At 44.4% G+C, this 21454-nt stretch overlaps 1 protein-coding gene across 2 annotated transcripts in view; it reads right to left on the reverse strand.

Annotated features, from left to right (window-relative positions):
• Positions 1–3633: 3633 nt before the first annotated feature.
• The window catches only part of DDX31 (DEAD-box helicase 31), a 126127-nt gene continuing 108306 nt past the window's right edge, over positions 3634–21454 (reverse strand). For both annotated transcript variants that reach the window (XM_040324423.1, XM_040324422.1), the window contains exon 20: positions 3634–4550. In XM_040324423.1, coding sequence (XP_040180357.1) covers positions 4421–4550 — 130 coding nt within the window. In that variant the 3' untranslated portion in view covers positions 3634–4420. The remainder of the gene's footprint in view (positions 4551–21454) is intronic.

The following is a 21454-nucleotide window of genomic DNA, read 5'->3' on the forward strand; positions in this document are numbered from 1 at the left end:
CCGTATTCGAGAACGACTTACGCAAACGACGTTAAAAAATTCAAATTCGACGCGGGAACGCCGGCTATACTTAACATTGGCTGTGCCTGATAAAAGAAGGGGTAAGTATACGCCGGGAAAGCCGCTACGGAAACGTCGTAAGAAGACTGCGTCGGGTCCGCGTACGTTCGTGAATTTGCGTATCTCGCTGATTTACATATTATTTATCGTAAATCAGCGGGAACGCCCCCGGCACCATTTTTAAATGGAAAAAAAGATCCGACAGTGTAACACAGTGTAACACTGTCAGATCTTAGCCCTATCTATGCGTATCTGGTTCTATGAATCAGACGCATAGATAGGACCAGTGTAAGTCAGAGATACGATGGTGTATCCGTAGATACACCGTCGTATCTCTTTGTGAATCTGGCCCTAGATATATATTTTGTTATAACATTGGGAAAACACATAATTTTTCTCTTTCACTGGTGGGCACTGATGAGGCTGCACTGATGGGTGTTACTGATAGGCGGCACGGAGAGGTGTCACTGATAAGCAACACTGATGATGGGGCACTGATTACCAGCACTAATCGGCACTGATAGGTGGCACTATTAGGCGGCACTGATTGGCAGCACTAATGGGCACCGATATGTGGCACTGGAGTGCACTGATAGGTAACACTGATGATGGGGCACTGATTGCCAGCACTAATCGGCACTGATAGGTGGCACTATTAGGCGGCACTGATTGGAAGCACTAATGGGCACTGATATGTGGCACTGGAGCGCACTGATAGGTAACACTGATTTGCAGCACATTTGGGTGCTAAGGGGACCGATGTCTCTCTAATTGAAGCCTCTGCTTTTTTTTGTTCCTTCACGCTTTAATCTATGATAAGCTGAATCTCACTGACTCGGCGATCACAGGGCACGTGCGTTGACGTCTATGGATGCCCTCCAGGCAATTTTAAGTGCAATCACCCTATCGTTTAAAGCCAAGGAAGCTGCCATCTTTGCGTCTGTTTAATCTACAACTGCCATGGTACATATGTGATCAATTATGACACCAGCCATTGGATGGTTTGACAGTTTGGTTGGGTTGTAATACAACCAATGGGAGCATCACATTTCCAACACGTGCCGGAAATTAGACTGTTTTATGGGATTACTTCTGCTGTAGCTCAGCTGTCTTTTGGCTATAGCGTAAGTGGCAAGTGGTTAAAAAGTCAAATATAATATAATTAATTTATAAGAATATATATTATTTTTTTTAAACTTTAATATCGGTCTTGGCCACGTGCATTATGAATTTTTGGTTTCGGCCCTGAAAGGATCATTTCAGTGCACCACTACTATATAGCATGGATGGAGGATTCTGTTTGATTTTTTTATTTCATTCAGCCAACTTAAAGTGTAACTAAAGGCAAAACTTTTTTTTTTTTGTTTTGAACAGAGTGCAGAGGGATTAGAACCCCTGCTGTATGTGCCCGTTATGTCTGTATGTCCCCGTTAAGGAGATCCACACTCTCCATTTGCCCTGCTTACCATTATCATTGAAAGGGAAAAGTAAAAGAAAATGCAAAATTTGGGGTTATCCCCAAGAAAGAAATAGAGGGGAAATCTTCCAATGGGGACACTGGTTCTGGTGACTTGGGGGTCCCCAGGGAATTTCCTTAATTTGCAGGGATTTCCTCTCACTTCCTGTTTGGCCATGGGACAGGAAATGTCTGCAAAAAAACGACAGGCGTTGTAACCCTCCCTTTCTCTACCAAAAATGAAAAAAAAAACAAAGTTTTGCCTTTAGTTTACTTTAAGAGCTTGGTTTCCTCATTTGATGCCCTTGGATATGAGTTTCACCCACCTTACATTCCTGGAAAGGAGGGTGGCTGAATGAGCAAGGATTGGCTGCAGAGGTCACGGCTTAAGCTGGTCATACACTAAATGAGAAAAATCACGCAATTCCCCATCTAAGCTAAACAGCATGAATGGACCAATCTCTCCTTCTTATATTCTGACAGCTGGCACCCACGGCTGTCAGAATACCCCAAAAAAGTGGCTGGCCATGGCTGGTTGCAGCCACTGTTTGGTTGCCTGCAATTTTGGAATCAAAAGTTGTTGGGCAGGAGGGTGTTAACAGGGCCACCCATCTCTTGAATTTTGGCCACTACATCAGGACCAGTTGAAATTTGCTAAGTGTATGGCCAGCATCATCTACTTTTGTAAACGTTTTGCTTCACTAACTATCTGATAAGACTCCATTTGTGTTGCCAAGTCAAGAAACTCAAGTAAATAATTCCAGGATTTGAGGGGGGCATAGAAGAGGTTTCCTTGGTTGCTTGCAGTATGCCTTCTGATGGTGCCAATGAATGAAATCCACGAAATCTGTTAGTGAGTGTCCACACACAGAGTGACACAGCAATTTTAGTTTTCATTCCTAGAGGCATGATCATTTTCCAAAGTACTAAAATTGAACTAAAAGGAGTCGGCTGGCTCCTCCAATTGCTGGTCTTGATGGACTGAATACTAAAAAAGTTGTCTATTGCCGCGTACACACGATCGGAAATTCCAAGTCCGCTGTGAGCTTTTGGTTGGAAATTCCGACCGTGTGTAGGCTCCATCGGAATTTTTTCTGTCGGAATTTCCGCCAAGAAAAAATTGAGAGCTGGTTCTCAATTTTTCAGACTGGAAAAGTTCTGGAAATTCCGATTGTCTGTATGCAATTCAGACGGAGAAAAAAACCTACGCATGCTCGGCATCAAGTCGACTCATGCTCAGAAGCATTGAACTTAATTTTTCTTGGCTTGTCATAGTGTTGCACATCACTGCGTTCTTAACGAGTAGAATGTGGTGCGACCGTGTGTATGCAACAAAAGTTTGAGCCGAAATCCACAATTTCTTGTTGGATTTTCCAATCGTGTGTACGGCATAAGTTGTCTTCTGAAGTCTTCATATGGAAAAATGGCGGAACAGATCAAGGCAAACTACCACTGAGGCCTCGTACACACGACCGAACATGTCTGCGGAAACTGGTCCGCGGACCAGTTTCCGCGGACATGTTTGGTTGTGTGTGGGGCCGACCGGACAATTTTCCGGCCGACCGGACAGGTTTCCAGCGGACAAATGTTTCTTAGCATGATAAGAAACATGTCCGCTGGAAGCCTGTCCGTCAGACATGTCCGACGGTCAGTACGACTCACCGGACATGTCCGCTGGCCCAAGAACCCGTGCATGGCGTCAAAGTGATTCGACGCATGCATGGAAGCATTGAACTTCCGGGTTCGCGCACGTCGCCGCGTCATCGACGCCGTCACGTCACCGCCACGTCACCGCGCTGTCTGTCCGCGGGGATTTTGGTTTGATGGTGTGTACAACCATCAGACCAAAATCTGCTAGCGGACATGTCCGATGAAAACGGTCCGCGGACCTTTTTTTATCGGACAGGTCCGCTCGTCTGTACGAGGCCTTACAGTCTTGATTGTTTTATGGTCTCAGTAGGGGTAGGTTGCCTTGAATTTGCTGTGAGTTTTGGCAAAATACCAGTCAGCAAGCACTTGGCGCTCCTTGGTAGAAAGTCTTTCAACAAATCAACCACATAAATGAATGAAAACCATCCAGCTAGTCAACAACACAGAGAAATGACCAATGGAAAGAGTTTCTGTTAAGGTTTTTATAAATAGGATTTTCAGGAAAACAATATATAATCTTTAATTATACATAAGGGTCCCTCCCTTGCACCTCTTTGCTATTCTGTAAATAGCTAGATCATCCTTCACCTGCAGTGCCACCTGGAGGTGAAGTCTGGTATCACCCTTCCCCATTCACAAACAATGATACTGTACAAGTCCGACAATAAAAAAATAAGATGATTAGGAAATTACAATGAAAATTGTTGGCTGAACAGTGAGTACATCCTATCAGATACAGTCACTGTTCAGGTATTCAAGCAGCCAGGGGCGCTGCGGCTGTCAGAATACAATAGCCAGCAGAGGGATTTCTCCTTTAACGCTGCTTTGCATGGATGGGGGAATCGATTGATTTTTCTTGTTTAGTTTGCAGGATTGATCGAGAAAAATCTACACATGTAAGGCTAACATTAGGCTCCAAACCTTCTAAATAATTACTGGAAAGATAAGAATGACGCTCTTGACCGCCGTGAGTGTTAGGGGTGACATTTTCCAAATACTTTCACGTGCTATTTTTTTTTTTTTTCATTTATCAAAGGACTATGGCAAATAGCCAATATCCAGACTAATGAGGTTCCCCAAAAACCCAAGGAGGCAAGAGATAGGAACCAAACACCAGGGCTACCAAATCTGCATTTCCACTGTATTCTGCAGCCAATAAGTCATTAAAGATGACACCGCTGATGGACGGCAAGCTTGGTTCATTTCATTCTTCTGGATGTGGAAACTTTGATTGGACAACTAAGATTTCATGTGTTATGTCTCCTTATCTTCATTCTTGGGCTTCTTGTTTTTCTTGCTTTTTGGTGTAAACCCACTGGAATATTCCGACCTGATCAGATCTGAAAAATTAGTTTTCTTCCCAACTAATTTATGCCCGTCAGCTCTGTAAAATAAAATAAAATATAAGAATGTACCGAACGTGGACTTATATACCAAATACATTTAATGCAGACCTTTTATCAAATTGCAAAGTCCTCTTATTAGTTATAGCCCCACTCACAGGAATAATAAAGAAAAAATTATTTTAGGATACATTTTAAAAATCTTACATGCCGAGCAGGGCCCTCTGATTTCTCTTCTATTAAGTTGTATTGTAACTGTAATGTCTGCCTTAATTTTGTAAAATTCTGCGCAAACTGTTGCCGCTATATGAATCCTGTATAATAATAATAATGCTAATAATAATCCAACTGCCTTTGTACATTGCCGCTTTAGCTATTGAGCAATGTAATCAAAAGGCTTTTTACAACAAAGCAGATAAGGAGAGCCTTAAAGTGGTTGTAAACCCTTACACATACCCAGTGCAGTGACTGGCCTCTGGTGATACACAGAGAGGAAACAAAACACCCTACATAAGTAATACCTGTTTATCTGCAGCCGTCACTTCGCTACAGCCTCTTAAAGCACACATTTTACACAGCATTTCTCAACTCTAGAAGGGGTGGGGGGATCTGACAACACGGCATAGAGCAGGTTGCGGAGTGTCATCTGAGACCTAAGGGGATGGAAAGGACATGGCCCCATCTTCACATTTTCATAGGCAAACAAGCACAGCTGAGGCTGTCAATCACTTGCTGTGTGCTTGGGGGTGGGTGCCATCTCCTGAGATTGTATGGTGTCTGCATAGACCAGTTGTGGTCAACTTCCTTGATATAGGGGGCCTCAATCGTGGACCCTGAAATTACCAAAGAGCTGCAGATAAAATTAAGTGAAAATTCAGTTTCAGAGAAAGCAGACACACAACAGCATATAGTGAAAGGTTACAGGCATGATACAAGAGATGGTCACAGATTGCAGATATGATACAAGATATGGTGACAGGCTGCAGACATTATACAAGAGATGATCAGAGACTGCTGACATGATAAAAGAGATGATTAGAGACTGCAGACATGATACAAGAGACGGCTATAGACTGCAGGCACGATACAAGAGATGGTCAGAGACTACAGACATGATACAAGAGATGATCAGAGACTGCAGACATGATACAAGAGACGGCTATAGACTGCAGGCACGATACAAGAGATGGTCAGAGACTGCAGACATGATACAAGAGATGATCAGAGACTGCAGACATGATACAAGAGACGGCTATAGACTGCAGGCATGATACAAGAGATTGTCAGAGACTGCAGGCATGATACAAGAGATGGTCAGAGACTGCAGACATTATACAAGAGATGATCAGAGACTGCAGACATGATACAAGAGATGATCAAAGACTGCAGACATGATACAAGAGATGATCAGAGACTGTAGACATGATACAAGAGATGGTCAGAGACTGCAGACATGATACAAGAGATGGTCAGAGACTGCAGACATGATACAAGAGATGATCAGAGACTGCAGACATGATACAAGAGATGATCAGAGACTGCATACATGATACAAGAGATGATCAGAGATGGCAGACATGATACAAGAGATGATCAAAGACTGCAGGCATAATATAAGAGATGGTCAGAGACCGTGGACAAGATACAAGAGATGGTCAGAGACTGCAGACACGATACAAGCGATGGTCAGAGACTGCAAACACGATACAAGAGATGATCAAAGACTGCAGGCATAATATAAGAGATGGTCAGAGACTGTGGACATGATACAAGAGATGGTCAGAAACTGTGGACATGCTGCAGGAGACTCTCAGATACTGTGAACATGCTATAGTTGTTGGAGATTGGGCACATGCTTCAGGAGCTTCAAAGGCCACACAAAAAGTGCCAGAGGGACACAGGTTGGGCACCAGGGGCATAGACTGCCAGAAGCGACCCATGCGGATATAGCAGAAGAATTAGAAAAGACACAGAAATCACACTCAGTGTTTCAGATCAAGGCAAGTATACATTATAGAAGGCTTGCTTTGTTAATTTTTTCCCCAGAGGGTAATCCTGTGAAAAGCAAATAGGAGCTCCCCCAGCTGGTTGAAAATGAGAATATAAAATATTTCTAATGCAATTTTTCCCACTCCCTTGACTAATAAAATGAAAAACATTTAATTAGTTCCTATTACAAAAAAGAAAGAAAATATATACACAACCCTTACACGTGATCTTTAACTTTGTTGCATGCTGTCTTTAAGTTAAAGAGGAGTTCCACCCAAATTTGGAACTTCCTCTTATCCCACTCCTCTCCCCCTTACATGCCACATTTGGCATGTAATTTTTTTGGGGGGGGAGTGGGGGCTTCAGCACGAGTGGGACTTCCTGTCCCACTTCCTCCTTCCTGTAGGCGACTAAGCTTAGTCGCCTTCAGGAAGTGGCTGCTGTAGGCGATCGCCTAGGACACGTCACAGGTCCTAGGCGATCTCCTGGCCAATTACAGGGCGCGGCGCCGGGCCGCGCCGCTCGCGCAGTGCCGCGCTGCTCGAGCTCACGCATGCGCAGTGGGTGCCCGGCCGTGAAGCCGAAAGCTGTCACGGCCGGGTGCCCACACTGAAGATGAAGACGCCGGCCGGGGAGGGGGGGAGAGGAGCGGAGCCCCGGCCGGTGACTTGTCCTGAATGTTCCCCTATGGGGGAAGTTCCTCCACTGACTGCGCAGGCGCAAACTTCCCGACGGAAATCCCCGAACCTCGCCCGGCATCCAGGCTCATTCTTTAACATCCCCGTGGATTGGAGGATGTTAAAAAAAGAGCCAGGAGGCCGAGCGAGCGAAGCGAGCCGTCCGAGCGCAGCGAGGACGTGAGGCCGACTGGCCACTTACCTCACTATCCACGTCGCCCTGGATGCCGGCCGCCGTTCGGGGATTTCCGTCAGCAAGTTTGCACCTGCGCAGTGCTTGAAGGAACTTTCCCGATGGCTGGAACCATCTCAGCGCATCAGTTCGCGCATGCGCTGGAACTTCCACGATAGCTGGAACCAGCATGTCAGATCACCGGCGCGTCGCTGGAGTGCTGGAGCAGGTAAGTGCCTGTTTATTAAAAGCCAGCAGCAACACTTTTGGTTGCTGCTGACTTTTAATAAACATACAAATGGCTGGAACTCCCCTTTAAAGCTGTACAATTCCAATTATTAACCTAGTTTTATACGTCACTGCCATTACCTACACAGGAAATAAATAACCAGGAATATTAAAAGGGGTGGTTCACCCTAAAAACTACTTTTTTTTATTACACTGGCCCCTCACATTACAATACGATTAAGGCTATTAGTTTTTTTTTGATGCTGTACATACCATATTCACCCGTGGCTTCCGGCTTGCGAGTCCCGCGGGAGTGGGCGTTCCTAACATGTCTGTGATTGACGTTTTGACCAAAAACGAGCTCCCCCCCGTCGCGTAAGCCGCGTCACGGTTGGCGAAAGGAGCCGAACAGCGAGTCGGCGCTATACGGCGCATGCACATCGTCGTTCGGCTCCTTTCGTCAATCATGACGCGGCTTACGCGACGGGGGGAGCTCGTTTTTGGTCAAAACGTCAATCACAGACATGTTAGGAACGCCCACTCCCGCGGGACTCGCAAGCCGGAAGCCACGGGTGAATATGCTGTACAAAGGTATGTACAGCATCAAAAAAATAATAATAGCCTTAATCGGATTGTAATGTGGGGGGGCAGTGTAATAAAAAAAAGTAGTTTTTAGGGTGAACCACCCCTTTAATAAAGTATGTGCCTTACTGACACAGTGGCTATGAGAACTCTGTTTGCTAGCATGCATCACATGCTCCTAATTTGACATGAATGCTTAGTGTAATAAACCAAAAAGGTAAAAAGGGGATATTGTGGGAGCTTTATTGTACTGCTAACTATATAGTAAGGAAAAAAAAAAAAAGTTATATGCTTCTATATATAATGCTTTCAAGGCTTTAAATGCAGATTATGACAAGTGTCTTGACCCAGAGAAATATTTGTCTTAAAATAAAAAAAATATAAATAAATAATAAAAAAATATTATATATATATATATATATATATATATATATATACACACATATATACATATATTTTAAAAGCTAAAACTGAACAAATACACATTTGTCTAAAAATAAATAACAAATAATATATACGGTGTATATATATATATATATATATATATATATATAATAATAATAAAAAAAAAATATATATATATATATATTTTTTTAAGACAAATATGTATATTTTATATTTATATATATATATATATATATATATATATATATATATATATATATATCTATCTATCTATATATATATATATATATATATATATATATATATATATATATATCTTTAAATAAGAAATGTATTGAGAACCCCATTTGACATTCTAGTCCTACTATTCCCCACAGTTAGTGATCATATATGAAAACAAATGAAAATAAACATCCATGAACAATATTAGATAATATAGTTTGCTGTAAGGTCTTCAGTAGGGCCAATATTGGCAGGAAGCGCAGAGGTAATCTGACAGGTCGGGTGTCACGGCTGTCCTGTATACAGCACAGCTGTCACGTACAGGTAAAACAGACTTAATCAATAGCTTGTAATCCCCTATTAAATAGTGACAGTGGACCTCACAGTTGTATGGCCCGAAGAGGTGACCGCGCGGGGAGGGAGTCCCTCACAGTTGTGTTACAAATATGCTGCAGTTTGCTGGGCGGTGACTCAGATGTCAGGTCAAAGGTCTCTACTGAATTCATCTAATCACCTAATTAGCAGGCATGCACCTACCTGTCACAACAAACGCTTAGGAGAGGGGAAGGCTGGAGGAGCCAGGCTAGTGGGAGGGGAAGCTTGTTAACATCCTGAGGCTACGTGAGATAACACAGCCTCCGATCACAATGTTAACTAACCACTTAGGACTTCTAAAACTGATAAGAAACACATCTTGTATTAAGAAAAATAAATAATAATTAAAAAAATATACAGTATAATATATATTCCAACTGATTTCTGCACTTCAATTTGCTGCTGCAATCTTCAGAGACAAGGGTACATCAAGTACATCCATCAGGTACAAAGGTAAGTACAACACAACCCCCGTATGTACTGAATTGTGTGGACTATGTGCACCTCACTATTTTGAGTCAAAAGTTGAGTCCCTCCCTGGTCTTGTGGTGTGTGTGTATAAAAAAGTTCAAGAAACCTGTACTTAAAGTGGAGGTTCACCCAAAAAAATCTATTTTTAACATTAAATTGAGGCTAATTACGGGAAGCAGAATCGGGTTTTTTTTTTTTTTTAAATCAATGCAGTACTTACCGTTTTAGAGATAGATGTTCTTCCGCCGCTTCCGGGTATGGGCTGCGGGACTGGGCGTTCCTATTTGATTGACAGCCTTTCCGACCGTCGCATACAGCGTGTCACGAGTTTCTGAAAGTTGGTGCGCAGGCGCCGTATAGAGCCGCACCAACGTTCGGCAACTTGTGACGCGCTGTATGCGTCCGTCGGAAGGCTGTCAATTAAATAGGAATGCCCTGTCCCGAAGACCATACCCGGAAGCGGCGGAGAACATCGATCTCTATAACGGTAAGTACTGCATTGATTTAAAAAAAAAAAACACCCGATTCTGCTTCCCGTAATTAGCCTCAATCTAATGGAAAGAAATTTTTTTTTCGGGTGAACCCCCGCTTTAAAGTGATTGTAAACCATCACCTTGTAAAACAACCCATTCAGTTTAAAATAGAAATGAAAGGTAAAATATTTGTTCATAAGTGTGTATATATATATATATATATATACCGTATTTATCGGCGTATAATACGCACCCTAACTTTAAGATGGAAGTTTCAGGAAAAAAACTTTCCACAGCCCTCTGCGTATAACACGCAGGCACAATTTACCCTCTATTTTCAAGGTAAAAAAGTGAGTGTTATACGCAAATTAATACAGTATATATATATATATATATATATATATATATAAATACATTTCCCCCCTTTTTTTTGATAAGTGATCACATTCTGCATAAGAGATGGGGGGGGGGGGGGGGGGGGAGAGAAACAGCAGCACACTGAACTTACCAGTAAATGGCTGTGCAGGTAAGGTGGGGGGTAGCCAAGTCTGACCAATAGAGAAGAGCAGGCTTAAAGTGATTGTAAACCCTTACAGACCACTTTTACCTACCGATAAGCCTAGATTAAGGCTTATCTGTAGGTGCAAGAAATATCTCCCAAACCTAAAAGGTTTAGAAGATATTTGCAGAAAAGGCATGCGCCGTAGACAACAGTGCAGGCGCACTGAGCGTGCCGTTTCCAACGGCAATCGTGGCGTGACTGGTGGCATGCACGGGAGTGACGTCATCGCGGCTCCGGCCAGTCACAGCGCCGGAGCCGCGATACCCAGAAGTCACTCCGGGAGAGATGGCGGCGACGGAGGAGGGGGAACGAGGACCGCTGTGGGGGCTTCGATCTCAGGTAAGTAATTCATAATGAGCTAGTATGCTATGCATACTAGCTCATTATGCCTTTGCAAGGTGTTTTTTATTTTTTTAGAGTGGGTTTACTTCCTCTTTAATTCTCTGCATAGCTAGAGAACTGACCAATGTGTGTTCTCTAGTTTGTCCGATTCCTCTTAGCCGACTTTAGTAAGCTAATATAATAAGAGATCAGAGACATTTATACTAGCAGCTTTAAAAAAAAAATGATCTGCTGCCATCTACCAGGATGATGAAGATGAAACGAGGGTGGACAATGATCCCAAACACAAAGCCAAGGAAACTCTCAGTTGGTTTCAAAGAAAGAAAATAAAGCTTCTAGAATGGCCCAGCCAATCACCTGACTTAAATCCAATAGAAAATCTATGGAAAGAACTAAAGAATTAAAGTTCATGGGCCGGATTCAGAAACAACCTACGACGGCGTATCTCCAGATACGCCGTCGTAAGTCTGAGTGTGTGCCGTCGTACCTTGGCGCCTGATTCAAAGAATCAGATACGCCTCACGGTTGCCAAGATACGAGCGGCGTAAGTCTCCTATGCCGTCGTATCTTGGGGTGCATATTTACGCTGGCCGCTAGGTGGCGCTTCCGTTGATTTCCGCGTCGAATATGCAAATGACCTAGATACGCCGATTCACAAACGCAGTTCCGTCCGGCGCATCTATATACGCCGTTTACGTAAGGCGTAGGTTACGTTCACGTCGCCTAAACATTAAGCCGACATATCTTAGGGAGAAAATTCAACGTGATACTGAGCATACGCCGTTCGTAAAGCGCGTCATTTACGTGGGGTCACGAATCATTTACATACAACACGCCCACTACCAGCCTAGTTTGAATTAAGCGGGCTTACGCCGGCCCATGTACGCTACACCGCCGTAACTAAGGACGCAAATTGTTTCTGAATACGGTACTCGCCTGACTTAGTTACGGCGGCTTAGCGCATATGAGATGCGCTACGCCCGCAGAAAGATACGCGATTCTTTCTGAATCCGGCCCCATGTGTGTGTAAAAGCAGGTATGCCAATACTTTGGCAATATAGTGTGTATACTGTGTATATATTTATATATATATTTTTTTTTTTACTAAGTGAAATAGTCTTTTATATGCTATATTTATATTACATGTAGGTAATGAGTTCTGTTCTGAAGAATCAAACTATACTTCCCATATCTCATTGGGATAATCTCTATTTTTACACATAAAAGGAGGGTTCCAATTTGTTTTGGTTGAATAACTTACCTGGTAACTTTTCCGAGTATGTTAGGATAGCCATAGATGAGTAGAAAAACAAACAAAAATTGAAATGTTCTTTTAAATGCTTGCCCACCAGCGCACGACTATATACGACGACAGAATGGCACGGACAGGCAGAAGGGCGTATATATACATCCCCTTTAAGATCGCGGCATCGTGCACGTGTGCGCACGCTTGCCGCAAGCTCCGTGACTCCGACCACGGGTCCCGCGGACTCGATGTCCGCGGGCATACCTGCGATTGTGTCACAGTGAGGAAGAAGGGGGAAATGCTGATGTAAATAAGCATTTCCCCAGTCTTCCTAGTGACAGGACAGTGTAAACAGCTTACTGTAATCGTGTCACATATAGCCCATCCCCCCTGCAGTTAGAACACATCCCTAGGCACACTTAACCTCTTCAGCGCCACCTAGTGGTTAACACATTCACTACCAGTGTCATTTTCACAGGAATCAGTGCAATTTTTATAGCACTAATCGCTGTAAAAATGACAATGGTCCCAAAAAAATTGTCAAAAGTGTCCGCAATAAAGTCGCAGTTACGGCCATTACTAGTAAAAAAATAATAATAATAATACAAAAGCCATAATTATATCCCCTATTTTGTAGACGCTATAACTTTTGCACAAACCAATCAATATACGCTTACTGCGATATTTTTTTACCAAAAATATGTAGAAGAATACGTATCGGCCTAAACTGAGGAAAAAATATAATTTTTATATATTTTTTGGGGATATTTATTATAGCAAAAAGTTAAAAATAGGGGCCCGGATTCACAAAGCACTTGCGCAGACGTATCTCGAGATACGCAGCATAAGTGCAAATATGCGCCGTCGTATCTGTGCCCCTGACTCAGAAACTAAGATACGCCTGAAAATAGGCTTCATTCGACCAACGTAACTTGCCTACGCCGGCGTAAAGTGGGTGCATATTTACGCTGTTCGTATTTGGCGCTCCGATGGATTTTCTAATTACATATGCAAATGAGAGAGATACACCGATTCACGAACGTAGGTCCGTCCCATGCAGTGCGCGTAAAGTCATATGTCCGGCGCAAAGTTATGCCCCATAAAGGAGGTGCAACTCCGCAGCATCCATGCAACACAAGCAGACGTATTTTACGTAGGACGTGAATATGACTAGGCGTAGGTTACGTTCACGCCGTAGGCAGGGATCCGGCGTATCTTAGGGAGTAGTTCCGACGTGATTGTGAGCATGCGCACTGGGATGCGTCAACGGGACGGCGCATGTGCCGTTCGTTATACGTATCCATCTGGCACTCGGCCCATCATTTGCATGGCTCACACCCACTTCCACATACGCCGGCTTACCCCTAGGAAACCCAGCGCAGTTTTGGCAGCACTGGCTTTGTGAATCCAGTGCTTGCCTCTCTGCGCTGTGTCGGCGTAGCGTAAGAGAGATACGCTATGGCGGCATAAATATGCGCCGCGGTATGTGAATCCGGGCCATTGATTTTTTTAAAAATTGACGCTCTATTTTTGTTTATAGCGCAAAAAATTAAAATCGCAGAGGTGATCAAATACCATCACAAGAAAGCTCTATTTGTGGGAAAAAAAAGGACATCAAATTTTTTGTTTGGGAGCCACGTTGCACGACCACGCAATTGTCAGTTAAAGCGACGCAGTGCCGAATCGCAAAAAGTGGCCTGGTCTTTGACCAGCAAAATGGTCCGGGGCTCAAGTGGATAATCTAACATTCGATGGACATATATTGATACAAAAAAACACAAGCGCTCTATGGGAAAAAACTATTGTCCACCAGCATACATATAAAAACCCTCGTGTGGGCTGTGACCAACCAGTGCTGCGGAATAAAAGGTACCCGGAAGTACCACTCATGCACTTAAAACACCAAAAATAATCTGCGCTCATGAGAGGTGACCTCTCATGAGCGCAGATTATTTTTGGTGTTTTAAGAACATTCGATGGTCCAATCGTTATATTGGAAATGTTCCTGCGAACTTCAACATTTTTCCAATTAATGCATTCATTTCTGCTACTACTCCTACTGCTCATGTGCATTCAACTTAATATTCTTTTTTTGATAGATTAACCTACAAACGATTACAAAGTTATTATTTTATTTTTTATACAAAGCGTTCGTTCGTCCACTTTCGATCTGGAAACAGAAATTGACTGTAGTGGTAAGCACACTAACCACAAGAAGATTGAATGAGCGGTCTCCATTTTTCATTTGATTTCGTATCTATGGCCAGTCTCTCTCTTTTTTTTTTTTGTGCTTTTGTGTATATCGTTTTTTTAGTGGTTAGATCCATGCAAAACAATGTGACTGCTTTCCTTGCCTGAAAAAAGGGTTTCTCTGGGAAAAAAACAATGTGTAATATTGCCAGAGGGTGTAAGCATAATTAGGGTCCCTGGATACTTAATGGGACAATAATGTTATCTTTCAAACTGGAGGCAGTACAGTGTCCTCATTAGCAATCACATACTGGGGGCTTATCCTACAAAGTTACGCTAGCCGCACTACATGGGACACCAACACAATGCCTGCTTGCTCTGCAGGCAGTGACAAAAGGGGTTAAATGGAAATGATTGACATGAAAGCGCAGGGCAGGCACTTGAATGGTGACTCTGTGCCAGCAAGATGTTATTTTGTGCTCAGAAACGCCGGGCAAAGTCCCCTTTCCCCTCTGGGACAGACTAACTGACCTTGTCCAGCATCGATGCATATAGACCTGACACATCCAGGCAATGGGATCACAGTAATTACCGACCACAATGTTCTGCGTATTCTCTTCCACTGACACCCGGCTCCTTCTTTTTTAATTGGGGTTTTAACCTGGTTCCTTTTCAGATGTGACAGAGTATGAAATGGGCTTATTCCAGGGGGCCGGGAGAGCCGGTCTGATCCCTATTGTGGCTCAGTCTTCATGGTCAACGTGCTTTGGGAGCTCCAGACAATGACAGTAGACGGTCTCGCATCCTCGGCCGCCCTACTGCCATATTCCTGTGTTGACTTCCCAGACACATGTAAATCTGGAGACCAGCAACAAAATAAACTACGCAATGAACAAGAAGTCTCACACGCCATCTGCTTGTTTGAAAACGCAGCAGATGAGATAAAGGAAACCTGGAAAAGCACAGGGAGAAAGGCTGCCCAGACATGGCTAGAGAGATCCGAATACTGCTCGTCAAACCCAGTTCTGTATTGGTTCAACGGGAACTCCAAAAGAGGTAAAACCAACCGGTGACCCACTAGTGCCATCCAGGTGATGTTCCCTCAGTTCCGAAAAAAACCAAACAAAATTTAAAGGCTACACGTGGTCGGAATTTCCGATGAAAAAAGTCAGACGGATATTTTTCATCGGATATTCCGACCGTGTGTATGCCCCATTGGACTTTTTCCGTCGGACTTAGAAAGAGAACATGTTCTCTTTTTTTCTGACGGAAAAAAAATTTCTATTGGAAATTCCGCTCGTCTGTATGGATTTTCCGATGGAGAAAAAAAACATGCATGCTCGGAAATAATTTGACGCATGCTTGGAAGCATTGAACTTCATTTTTCTAGGCTTGTCGTAGTGTTGTACTTCACTGCGTTTTTGACGGTCGGAATTTGGTGTGTATGCAAGACAGCTTGAGCGGAATTCCGTCGGAAAAACCCATTGGAGTTTATTCCGACGGAAAAACTGGTTGTGTGTACGCGGCATTAGTAAAGCCTCGTACACACGAGAGGAGCTAGTGTCACAAACAGCTCAACAGCTCCAAAAACTTGCAAAAACATTTGTCCCAGCCTTTTGTTTTGTTTATACAGTGGTTAAAGCGGTAGTTCACCCCCCCCCCCCCGACACATTTTACCATCGAGACAGGCATTGTAGCGCGAGCTACAGTATGCCTGTCCCGATTTTTTTAACCCCGGACTCACCTTGTAATCCGACATCGTAGATTTCGGCTCCCGCGGGGAATGGGCGTGCCTATGGAGAGGGAGGATGATTGACGGCCGGCCCTGGCACGTCACTCTCCCCGAAGACAGCCGGAGTAGGTCTCGGCTCTTCACGGCGCCTGCGCACAGGCTATGCGCACGCGTCGTGAAGACCAAGCCTATTTCGGCTATTTCCGGAGAAGCGTGACGCGCCAGAGCCGGCCGTCAATCATCCTCCGTCTCCATAGGCACGCCCATTCCCCGGTATCTTCGATGGACGACTACAAGGTGAGTACGGGGGTAAAAAATTCGGGACAGGCATACTGTAGCTCGCGCTACAATGCCTGATTTTAAGGTAAAAGAAAAAAAATATTTTTTTTTTGGTCGATAGGGTGAACCCCCGCTTTAAGAAAATACTGTCTAGGAGGGTTTGTAAAAAAAACGCTTATGCTCAAAAAAGCTCCAAGGATCTCAAAAGGAGCTTGAAGAAGCTCGATAGAAATGTGCACAAGAGCACAAAAAAGCACAAGCTTCCTCAAGCTAAAATAAAAGCTCAAAAGCCTGTAAAAGAAGCTTTTTTTTGAGCTGCAGTGTGCATGAGCCTTTACAGTTTTTATTTCGTGCAAAACTGACAGCTCAGTTGGAGCCGCTGTACTAACCATGTAAGGTTAGTTCAGCAATCCCCCCCACTGAGCTGTTGTGTTCTGACAGCGCTGATCGGGAGTCGGTTGTTTGTTGGTTTTCCAGCATGCACGTCCATCATACACACGGGCCGAATGTCGGATGTTTTTTTTTAACCGGCAAATGTCCCTCGACATTCATCCCCCCCCACAACGCCACATGCCCTCAACATGGGGGGTTGCTTTGAGTTGCTGTGAGGTGGGTGCTTTCAGAGCCCCCCCACCCCAAAGTACCTTACCCCCATGTTAAGAAGGACAAGGGCCTCTTCCCGACAACCCTAGCCAGTGGTTGTCAGGATCTTCGGGCGGGGGAGCTTATCGGAATCATTCACCATTCACCAAAAAAGCAGTGAAATGTAATAAAAACACAAGAGACAGTTTTTGATAATTTGTTTATTAATAGCTCTGTCTTCTGTAGCCATCTCTTTCCGCTGTCTTCTCCTCTAGCTGTCTCTTCCCACCGCCACCATCTCTTCCCGCTGCTGTCTTCTTCCTCGCCGGTTGCCAGCTAAAAAAAAATATTTAAAAGCTGCTCTTGTTCTGTTGCTGTCTTCATCTGTTGTCACAAAGGGCGGGCTCTCCCAGTGATGTCATCGTTTGGCCACGCCCCATTGCTATATAAGAGTCGGCAGAGAGCGGGCGACAACAAAACTGATGAAGACATCAGCAGAACAAGAGCAGTTTTTTATATATTTTTTTAGCGGGTAACCGATGAGGAAGAAGACGGCAGCGGGAAGAGACGGTGGCGGTGGGAAGAGGCAGCTCGAGAAGACAGAGGGAGGAGACAGCGGGAATGAGAAGACAGTGGGAAGAGATGGCTAGAGAAGACAGAGCTGTTAATAAAGGAAGACCCCTGACAACCACCGGCTAGGGTTGTCGGGAAGAGGCTCTTGTCCTCATCGACATGGGGCAAGGTGCTTTGTGGTGAGGGGTGCAGAGCCCCCCTGCCCCAAAGCACCCACCCTGCCATGTTGAGGACATGTGTCCTGGTATGGTTCAGGAGGGGGGGCGCACTGGCGTGTCCCCTCTCTTTCCTGACCTGCTGGGCTTAAGGGTCTGGTATGGATATTGGGGGGGACCCAATAGCCATTTAAAAAAAAATTGGCGTGGTTGTCCCCTTTCAATCCATACTAGACCTGAAGGGCCTGGTATGGACCTGGGGGGGGGGGGAAACTGTTTATTTTGCAATTTTTTTGCTGGCATTTAAAAAAAATTACATTCAGCTTTCAGCGGGAAACCCCACTGACAGCTGATGACTCATCGGTTGCTAAGGACGTGGCCGCCGGCTTCCCGGACCCCTGCTCAGCAACCAGCTATATACAGTGTTAAAAATCACATAAAAAATGCACCACTTGCGTTTCTGGGGCAGCTCGATTGAAGTTTATTAGCCATAAATCATGGGGAAAAAATCCCTGACCCTTTCCAAAAATGCACCGGCTGTAAAATGCATAGATGTGAACTAGTACTATAGGAAACCATGTTAAATGGACTGTAGTGCGTTTCTGCAAACTGCACAAAAAGACACATAGGTATGAACGTAGGGTAACTGCAAGCTTGCTTAAGATGATGGAGATAGAAAGGCATTCCAGTATGGCTAGGTAGTGCACAAAGCAAGGTCCATAAAGACATGGATGAGCGAGTTTGGGGTGGAGGAACTTAACTGGCCTGCAAAGAGTCCTGACCTCAACCCAATAGAACATCTTTGGGATGAATTAGAGTGAAGACTGCGAGCCAGGCCTTCTTTTCCACACCAGTGCCTGACCTCACAAATGGGCTTCTAGAAGAATGGTCAAACATCCCCATAGACACACTCCTAAACCTTGTGGACAGCCTTCCCAGAAGAGTTGAAGTTGTTAAAGCTGCAAAAGGTGGGCCAACTCAATATTGAACCCTCTGGACTAAGACTGGGATGCCATTAAAGTATATGTGCGTGTAAAGACAGGAGTCCCAATACTTTTGGTAATATAGTGTATAATGTATGCAGGAAAATCCTAACTATGTTTCAGTACAATTACTCTATGATCAACAACTGCTGCACTAAAATCTTAGCCACTCAGATTGTGTCGTTCTGAGTCTGTCAGACCTGAATGGTGGGCTTGCATGGAGAGAGAAAAAAAGTAAGTTGCTACTACTGCCTTGCAGCACTGCAGTGCTCGGTTTGAATCCCAGCCAGGACACACCTGCATTTGCATGTTCTCCCTGTGTCTGCGTCGGTTTCTTCTAGGCACTCCGATGTCCCCCCACACACCAAAAACATGCTGGTAGGTCAAAGTGATGGTAAACCCATTGTTTTGTTTTTTTTTCAAAACAAACACCTGCTCTATGCAATGGTTTTGCACAGAGAAGCCAGAATTCTCCTCTTCTCGCGTTCCTCACTGGCGTTCCTGGCTCCTCCCCTGTGCCGAGTGCCCACCATGGCAAGCTGCTTTGACATACAGAGCATGGCTTGCCCCCCCCCCCACTCCCACCTTACTGGCTGTGATTGACAGCAGTGGGAGCCGCTGCTGTCTCCTAGCCTATCAGAACGGAGCTAGCCGAGAGAGTAGCTGCTCTCATGCTAGATTGAGATCGGCTCAGGTAAGTATAAGGGGGGGGGGGGGGGGGAATTGGCTGCATCCAGGTTTTTACCCTACAGTTCTCCAAAGTGAGGGGAAATCCCCTCTTAAGTTGACCATTGATGGCACGATTGCTGAACCGGCCGAGATTCTATCAATCTATAGGCAAGTTGATCCATTAATCACCCTGGGTACAACCAGCCTGTCTGATTTTGATCTTCTTTGATCTTCAGGTGGCTAAATCCGGTAGCAATAATCATTATGTTCTGCCGGCCAGGAAGGCTCCTCGCTGGCAGGACACAACAGCACTGCGGGAGGTATTCCCTCATCAACACTAACTGTGTTGATGGGGGAATCAAGCAACTTTCTTTCTTTCCACCACAGGTGGAAGGAAAGAAAATTGCGTAATTTATGGGCTGCTTTAACTATACGCCAGGAAAAGCCGACTAGCGACGACGTAAGAGAATGCGACGACCGCGCATACCTTCGTGGATCGCCGTAAACAGCTTATTAGCATACCCGACGCGGAAAACGACGCAAACTCCACCCAGCGGGCGCCGAAGTATTGCATCCTAAGATCCGAAGGCGTACGAAGCCGTACGCCTGTCGGATCTTAGCCAAATGCCGTCGTATCTTTGTTTGAGAATACAAAATAAAGATACGACGCGGCAAATTTGAAAGTACGCCGGAGTATCAGCAGATACTCCGGCGTACTTCTACTGTGAATCTGGCCCATAATTTTCATATATATGTCCTAAAAAAAGGGTCATAGCTGGCCTTTGGTGAGCGGAATTTTTGAAAATCTGCGGTGGTAACTTGAGTTTCAGGCATTTCACTGAACAGGGAAGGGATGATAACTTGAATGTCGGCCTTTGAAGACTGAATTCTCTTTAAATGATCACTTAATGATCCCTTAGGGTCTTTAAACGATCTTTTGTGCTCTGGAACGCGACACGTTCACGCTCCCCAGGAGCTTGCCTTGTGCGGAGAGAATAGAGGTGCGCAGACCCCGACTTTTGGCAGCCTAATCGCGTGATACGCCTCTGGCCGTCAGACAGAGCAGTGCCTGGCTGTCTTCAGAGGCGGCCCCATGCTATGTAATGTGCTTCTTATCTGCTAATCACACTATTATGTGCGGGATAAAGGCTAGGACAAATCCTACTAGTCATGGCCTGAGACGCATGAGAAAGAGGGGGGTCCCAGTCAGTTATCCATCTGCCTCTGCAGACTGCAAGAAGAGTCACAGATTGGCCTTACTGAATGCCTGGACAATGGCTCACACCACTGCTAATATGCGGGCGCACTATACGGCTTGAGGGGCCAGCATTGGTTTCCATATGGCAGTGTAAGGATTTAGGGATACACACCTGTCTTTTAAGGGCAACTCCAGCTAAACACATGGTTGGAAGAAAACATCCAGTGTATTATTTTCAGCTCCAACTTGTGAATCAAATATAATAGTCATCTAGTGTACCCACTCTTGCTATAGTATACACCGATCAGCCATTACTTTATGACCACTGACAGGTTAAGTGAATAACATTGATTATCTTGTTACAATGGCATCTGAAAGACGGTGGGATATATTAGGTAGTGAGAAAACGTGTCCCTGAAGGTCATGTGTTGAAAGCAGAAAAAATGAACATTGTAGTTTGCTATGTATGGGGCTGTGTAGCAACAGATCCGTTGGGGTGCCGGTACTGACCCGTGTCCAAAGCCAAAAGTGCCTACAATGGGCATGTGAGCATCAGAACTGGACCACAGAGCAATGGAAGGAGGTGGCCTGGTCTGATAAATCACATTTCTTTTACAACATGTGAATGACCAGGTGTGTGTGCGCCACTTCCCTCTGGAAGAGATGACACCAGGAAGCAGTATAGTGAACATTTATATTACCATTAGTGAAAGGTGTATACTGTGTGTGTATATATATATATATATATATATATATATATATATATATATATATATACATATATATACATATATACACACACACACATACACACACACACACACACACACACACACACAC

The sequence above is a fragment of the Rana temporaria genome, chromosome 9 (genome assembly GCF_905171775.1).
Source record: "Rana temporaria chromosome 9, aRanTem1.1, whole genome shotgun sequence".
Taxonomy (NCBI): domain Eukaryota; kingdom Metazoa; phylum Chordata; class Amphibia; order Anura; family Ranidae; genus Rana; species Rana temporaria.